The 8,225-nt window shown below is 29.7% G+C and overlaps 1 protein-coding gene across 1 annotated transcript; it reads right to left on the bottom strand.

Moving 5' to 3' along the window:
• Window positions 1-4,125: 4,125 nt before the first annotated feature.
• On the bottom strand, window positions 4,126-5,963 carry LOC145159565 (uncharacterized). The gene is made up of 7 exons (XM_079078572.1): window positions 5,802-5,963; window positions 5,396-5,505; window positions 5,125-5,274; window positions 4,887-5,053; window positions 4,699-4,809; window positions 4,557-4,601; window positions 4,126-4,465 (listed from the first exon to the last, which is right to left on the bottom strand). Exons 1-7 carry the CDS (start codon window positions 5,899-5,901, stop codon window positions 4,306-4,308), a joined length of 843 nt encoding a protein of 280 aa, XP_078934698.1. The 5' UTR covers window positions 5,902-5,963; the 3' UTR covers window positions 4,126-4,305.
• Between the last annotated feature and the right edge of the window lie 2,262 nt (window positions 5,964-8,225).

Here is an 8,225-nt window from a genome sequence, read left to right as displayed (position 1 = left end):
CAACAAAATTATAGTCTAAAGTCATCTACAAATTCTAAATTACACATTGGAAAAACTGCATGTCAATCCGACTTAAAACGAATGAGATATTCTTGTTTAAAGGATTTCATAGAATACAAAAATTTAAATTTCTTGCTGAAAAGCTGAAATATTTCAGCTTTGATATCTCATCTTTGAAAGATTGTAACTCATCAAATATAACACACACAAAAAAAAGTTTAAAATCATCTACAAACTCTAAATTACACGTCTGATAAAACCGCATGTCAATCCGACTTAAAACGAATGAGATATGTTTGTTTAAAGAATTTCACTGAATATAAAAGTTTAAATTTTTTGCTGAAAAACTGAAATATTTCAGCTTTGATATCTCATCTTTGAATGATTGTAACTCGTCGAATATAGCACCAAAAACAATAAAATTATATTCTAAAATCATCTACAAACTCTAAGTTACACGTTGGGAAAAATCGCATGTCAATCCGACTTAAAACTAATGAGATATGCTTGTTTAATGAATTTCACATAATACAAGTTTTTTTTAAAATAAACTGGTCCAAAACCGGTTTTTACCCGGAACTGGCCGGACCGGACACCGGTTTTGCTCAAATCCTAGAACCGAGAACCAGCCAGGGGGTCAAAAAAAAAAACGGTCCGGTCGACAGATCCAAATTCTCACCCCTACCAACAATGGTATAAGAGCTACGTTTAGAAATTATTATCACTTAATTATAGTACCAAAGAGCCTTTGACATAGTGGTATCAAGGTGTTTCTTTTCAATGGGGTTAAGGGTTCAAGTGATGTGATAGACACAATGAGTAGTTTAGGAGTAGGATTAAAGAGAAAGTGTATGTTAGTCGTTCTAAAAAACCATAATTACAGTAACTTGATTGTTTGTTCATCATGTTCTTGAAAAAAACTGTCAAAATACTATAATTGTTAAATAATTGATTTTGATATTTTAATTGTATATTTTAGATAATATTATTTTCTTATTAAACTACATGTATGATTTAATAAAACAAACTATTAAAGTCTTCATTATGATGAAAACATTACTTAAGCCCAAAATTATGTGTTGAATGTTGTGGTTGTTTATGGTTGAAATTGTGTTGTATATTTATTTTTGGTTTATTTAATTTGCAAAAGAGTTTGTAAGTTTTGTTGTACATTTTTTTTATTGTAGATTGTAAAACGACGAATCAAGACGACAACATGCGTCTTAAAACAAAAGAAACGAGGATCATGCTACGTCGTGAATCATGCATCTTAAAACAAAAGAAATGAGGATACTTGATCAACAATGATGATGTGAACATGAGTTGGTGTATCTCTTTACAAAGTCCAAATTTATTTTTATATGCATTATAGTAATATAATAATATTCTATAAATTAGAGACCCCTTCGGTTACTTGAGTCATCAGAGTTTATGAAAAGTACTTATTTAATATAAATCAGAAAATATTTTGTTTTTTACTAAATAAATGTCTCATTCATAAATCTTCCACACAAAAATGTGTCAAACTCTATCAATGTTACAAACGTCTATTTTTCTAGTTTGATTGCGGTGAGTTGGTGCACATTAATTTTTATAACACAACTTTTTTACCTAATCATACCTAATTTGGTAGCAATGGGACAATGGAGTTAATGTTATACATTTATTCAGGAGAGTTTTAATATATTTTGGTAAAAACTTAATACTTACAAGTTATGTTATCTTGTAAACGGATATGTAAGAGAATCATCAATGGTCTATAACATCTTTCTTCTTATAGAAAAAGGTTGCATCTTATCTTTTCTTTTTCGACTAACAATACATATAATCCATTTTGATATAGTAAACATATAACGATGTATAAAAATATTATATTAAACTGTTTTAAAATAAATGCAGTAAATTAGTTTTTGTTATTGTTTTTTTATCATGTTTATTAAATTTATCAATAAACTTATAATAACTCACATCAACAAATTTACAATACACAATTAAGCCACCTTTTGACTAGATATCTAGTCGCATGATGAATTAAATATACTATAATAACAAATAGTATTTTAAAAAGAATATTGACTTATATATATATATATATATATATATATATATATATATATATATATATATATATATATATGGGAGGTTTCAGTTAAGAAAAAAAAGTTGAGAACGAGGGAATGAATTTGAGTTATTCATTTCGTATATAAATACACTTATATTTATATTTATATATAAATATTACTCATATTACGTCGGTCTGGTAAGCAGAGTGCTTTGCGGTAAAAATAAATGATTGACTGAGAATGATTCCCCATTCTTAACATTTTTTATTTTCTCAATTGAATTTACCTATATATATATATATATATATATATATATATATATATATATATATATATATATATATATATATATATAATAAATTTAATTATTTTTTAATCAACCTACCCCACAACCCTATATCTCACCTAACATTGTGTTCTTTCAAAGAAACATACTTCACAAGAAAAAAAAGTAGAGGAGGGCCAGATCATTTTAATGCAGCCTAATTAGTATTTTTTATAAATAAAAATATAACAATAAATACTTCTTATTAGAAGATTAAGTATAAGAATAAGTTAATTATTTCTAGAGGTTTTATAATGTGCTAAAAGGACTTAGGACATGGCATAGGTGGTTCCAAGATGAAATTGAAATATTTAGACTGTGATGTTATTTTTGGCTTTCCCTACAAGATGAAACTGTTGTTCTTTTAATGTTTATTATTATTATTATTTTATTATTTATTTTTTTTTTATCATTCCTAAATGTCGAAACCTTTCAAATTTTGATTATGATCATAAACAATCCTATTTTTAGACCATCATTTCAACATCTAACGTTTTTATTCGATTTGTACACATTTGGTTACTGAGTGTTTTTTTCGTCTATATTTACCCATTCAACTTGTTAAACTGTACACATTCAATTCTTATGACTGACTACTCCAGGTTAGCCGATAAAAATGACTTAATAGGGTAATATATTTCTCATTTTGTACACATTTAGTCTTTAATATTTTTGTATACATTTGATCCTTGATATATATTTTTTTGTTTTTTAGTAGTCATTCAGTACTTATGAATAATTTCTTTAGGTTTTTCTCACGTCATCTTACGTGAGACAATCATTAATGAGGTGTTTGGGGCTTATAATGCTTATGTCCATAGCGATCTCGACTACTTGGTTGTTTAGGTCATGTATTCTGAACGTCATAACTTCATACAATCTCGGATTTTAACGATTTTTGTATTCATGCGTTCGTATTTTAGTCTACTATAACTTCCGTTTAGATTACTTCAGTTAAAAAATAATATATTTTTATTTATGATCTTTATATCCATACGTTTTTTATGAATGCATGTATGAATTTTTTTTTAAAATCGTAAGTAAAAATATATTACATTTTAACGAGAGTAATCTTAACAAAAGTTGTAGCAGACTCAAAAACCGAACACGTGGATATAAAGATCGTTAAAATCTGATATCGTATGAAGAGGTTACGACGTTCAGAAAAGAAGACTCAAGCCAAACCACAAGATATACGCAACCAAACAGTCGAGATCGTGATAGCATTAACAGCCCCAAACACCTCATCAATGATTGTCCTACGTAAGATGTTGTGAGAAAAACCTAAAGAAATTATTCATAAATAATGAATGAGTACAAAAACAAAAAAGACATATCTTGAAACAAAAGAAAAATATTAATGACTAAATGTGTACAAAAATATTAAAGACTACATGTGTATAAAATAAGAAATATATTACCCTATTGGCCTATTAAGTCATTTTTCCCAACTAACCTGGAGTAATCGGTCTTAAGGACTGAATGTGTACAGTTTAACAAGTTGAAGGGTTAAATGTGGACGAAAAAAAAAAACTCAGTGACCAAATGTACAAATTGAAAAATATATTACATTTTAAGTCATTATCCCTTTTACATAAACAAGATGAACTTTAGTGATTCCATAAGTCATATATATAATCCGTATATAATACATTAAGTTCTCCAAAAAATAAAGAAAATCCAAACAAATTCAACTACTCCCAATTACAATATTAAATAATCAACACACAACCCGAATTGTTGAATAAAAATTATATAACACGAGTCATCAATTCTTGTTCTCTATGTTTGTACTATCTCTATGTTGCATCCCAATGTTGACTCACCAAACCAAAACATCTTCAAAAGTGTAAATGACTATTTTGCCCTTTGGTCTTTGGACAACATACATACAACTATATCAACTGAAAATAGTTATTACAATGCAATTGCTTGTGGATAAGTAGCACTAACTTCCATTCTCAATGACCCCCAAACATTTTTACATTCTTCCCATTTTGCCCTCATGCCTACAAGGAACACCTCTGCCCACACTTCATTATCCCCATCTATGCTCAGATCATAAGGTACAGAAAAACTGTTTCCACCAAAAAAATATAAAAGCAAGAATAAATAACACACAATGAATCAAAAACAAAGAAAATGAAAATAGTTAAAAAGATTATTACCTCATTAATTCTTCTTCAGAAGGTTTTTTACTGGAGCTATTGTTCCTAAAGTTTAATAATAACATACACCAAAGTTAAAACTAGAGCAGAAATTTGCTACTTTACATAATATAAGGGGTAAAATAGACCAAAAACCACAAACCTTTGGACAAAAATGTTAAAAAGATGTAGTGATTTGGTGGAAAGATTATATACAGCATCTTCTATATGATCCTTCCCAAAAATATACACCACTGGGTAACCAAGAAGCCACCTGTACTAGAAGGGTATAATCGTCAAATGTAATTCTAATATCTATTTCAAGACAAATGTTGAAGGTGGATGAATTACCCATTTAGAGTTGGCAAAGTGATGACTGTATCTTGCATAAAATGAGTGAGATCAATGAAGTCAGAAACATCATTTGTTATTACATCAGTAGAAAAGACTGATGAAAACAGCTTCTGAAGTGATATAAATTGTGCTCCTATAGAACTTGTTTCAACCTCGGGTATCATCTGGATTAATTGATTTAAAATAAGAAAGTGGAAAATAAATACAATTTCAGAGAAATGTTTTAAGTTTTAACCTTTGGTGGATCGTGTTCAAGGTCAACAAAATGCAGTTTGACATCTTTGTTTATTGTTAATTTGATAAAATCTGCAATCGCTTTGACATGTATTAGATATATCATATCTTCAATAACCATGACTCTCAAGTTTTCAAAGATAGAAGACTCCTGCATTCAAAAACCACAAGAAACAATAGTTAAAAGCATCTCTGAGAATTGAAAAGCTGAGTTTCTGACAATAATGCAGAGATGTTATAATATCGATTCAAGATATAAGTTGTAATGAAACCTCTTTGTTGAGCTTTAGAAATGCACATAGTCTTTCTCTCAATTCAGGCATCTTTCCACCATAATCTATCATTATTACTGGTCTCATTCCACTGCATAATGCCAGGATATCTGCCGAAACATACATGTAAGCAAATGTTGCTATCAGTTCATTGACAACAAGTTGCTGATATTGAGTTTGATCTAGAATATTAACCCTATTTCTCATTATTGGGGTATTTTAGCGAATGAATTACAGTTCTAACAATTGTATCATGGTTCGAACTTTTTACATGATCGTGAAAGATACTTGCCTAATTAGGGTTCCTAAAACCGAAAAAAAGAAACAAAAATAAGAGTAAAAACAGCAGATACGATTGCGAATATATATTACTCGATTTCTAAGGGAAGCATGAAGGGGTTAGAACCTGTCTCAAGACGACGCTTTGATGAAGCTCTGAGACGCCAGTTAGTTCGAGAAAGTGAAGAATCGAGTACCCTTAAGACCTCTGATATATCTACCTCCATTGCAGAAGAAAAGAGTGTCGATCAGCTGAATAATAATCTTGAGGTGCTTACTGACGGGGTGTTTGGCTTATTTTTGAGAGCCAAATTTTTTTTTTTTTTTTTAAAAGATAAAATGCAAAAAATATTTGGTAAAAGCATTTTAAAAGCAACTTTTGTATTTTAAGGAAAACTGACTTTTTGGAAAGGTCAGAAAATCCTGACTTTTTATAACTTTTGCCAAAAAGATTTTTGTCTTCCAAAAAAATAAGCCAAACACCCTTAATACCGCATATCAGGACTTACAACTCTAAATGACTAGTTTTCATTGTAAAACACAAAATCTAGAAACCTAGTGGGAAGGATTAATTGGGTTTGTTTTCAAAGAAACTGTAACACTACAAACTCTACTATTTTGTTTTAGTAGTGTAGGTTTATGCCACAAAATGTGAAATTATATATCTATTAGTTTTATTTTTTTTCATCATTTCCCATTATATTTTATAAAACGTTTTATTTTCGGGTCCTTGGTCGGTCACCTTATAATGACGTCTCAGTTTTACATTTTTTTCGGTTTGCATTTGATCCTAACATTTAGCTATGAATTTGCATTTAGCCTCAACATTTTTTTGTTCCCCATTTGCTATTATTTTTTTGAAAAATTTTGTAACATCCGTTTTCAGTATTTTTATATAAAACCGATTGTTATAAAAATCATAAATAATTATATATATTAAATAGTTCAAGAATATGTTATGTATTACTTTAAGAAAACATAATTATACAAGTATTTAAAGGTAGGTCATCTCATAATTCAAATAGTTGGAATTTAAATCAAGTTTTGTTATTAAATAAAAGTATATACTCTTATTTATAAAACGATACGTAAAAATATATTCATTTTTACTTGAAACAATCTAAATGAAAGTTGTAGTATTCGTCAATAGCTACACATGGATATAAAGAACGTCGAAAAGGGAGCGTGTATGAAGAAGTTACGGATTTTTGAAGTTGAGATATAAAAATGCGGCATTTAGCTGGCAACCGGACCACCAGCCTCTCCGACAATGCGTGGCGGCGAGTGGGGGCGAGTGGTTGGTGCCAAATGAAAGCTAACATCATTTCCCTTTAAGAAAAGTTGGTCTCCACTCCGCATACTGCGCGAGCTAGTGCCAGTAATCGATTGAACATGTTGGAAGGCAATTATGAATCCCACTTATTTCATATGTATATTATACACTCAAATACGTGTATAATACGAGGTTCAAGTTAGGAGAATATATCAAGGTTTCAGTATTTCGTGATTGCTGTTTTGCAAAACAGGTGAGTTGACTCACTATATTACGTATTCCAATATGTGTTCATGTATGTTATGTGTATCTATGGGTATATGTGTTATTATATTCTTAGTAGTGTAGGGGTTGCTGGCGGAATGACAGTTGGGTCGGGAGCCTATAGACCCGAGTGTTAACGACGAAATGGCAAGTAGGCCTTAAGTCGAAATACACTTATTAATGGTGGAACGACCAGCATACGGGAGCCATTTGTTTGTATGCATGTATATGTATTGTGGTATATGATATATCGAGGAACTCACTAAGCTTTATGTTTGCCTAGTGGCATATAAATATTTTTTAGGTACTTCTTCAAATAAAGGGAAGGCAAGACATGACTGTACATACGCATCGTCATATAAGACTTCTGTTGTTTTATTTATTTTGGAATAAATGTATTTGTTTTCAAAACGATTGTTAAACTATGTTTTATTTAAATGTGTGAAATGGTTTTATTATTTACAAAAATGAATTTTTTGTATTGGAAATTTGGGGACATCACAATTTTTCATTTTAGTCATTGGCCAGCCACGAATAGGTATTTTAAAATGAAATAACTTAAAATGAAAAAGAAAAAACGAAGGCAAGAGTCGAAATTGCGACTTCTTCTTGAGGGCGGGGCGTATTAGCCAGTAAGCCAATGACTCTCTTTTTTGTATTATTAGTGTTTGTTGTATTTAATGTATACATGTCATTAGAAATAACAAATTATTTCTTAGATGAGTTACAAATGAATTAACAATCTTGATTAGCTTAAATATTAGTATGTCATATTGTTTATTAGATGTAACGGACTCAAGACTTACACTAAGTTTTTTTTCCTTCATTTTAAACTACATGTGTACATTAAATACAACAACACTGATAATACAAAAAAAAAAAGAGCCATTGACTTACTAATTAACATGCACCGCCCCTCAAGGAGAAGTAGCAGTTTCGACTCTTTAGAAATATTTTGTTTCTCAACAAATATGTCATTAGAAATAGTCAATTGTTTCTTAGATGAGTTATGAA

The sequence above is a fragment of the Lactuca virosa genome, chromosome 1 (genome assembly GCF_052849685.1).
Source record: "Lactuca virosa cultivar CGN04683 chromosome 1, Lactuca_virosa_CGN04683_v6, whole genome shotgun sequence".
Classification (NCBI taxonomy): domain Eukaryota; kingdom Viridiplantae; phylum Streptophyta; class Magnoliopsida; order Asterales; family Asteraceae; genus Lactuca; species Lactuca virosa.
The sequence above is the reverse complement of the archived record's forward strand: the minus strand, read 5'-3'. Positions and strand labels throughout refer to the sequence as shown.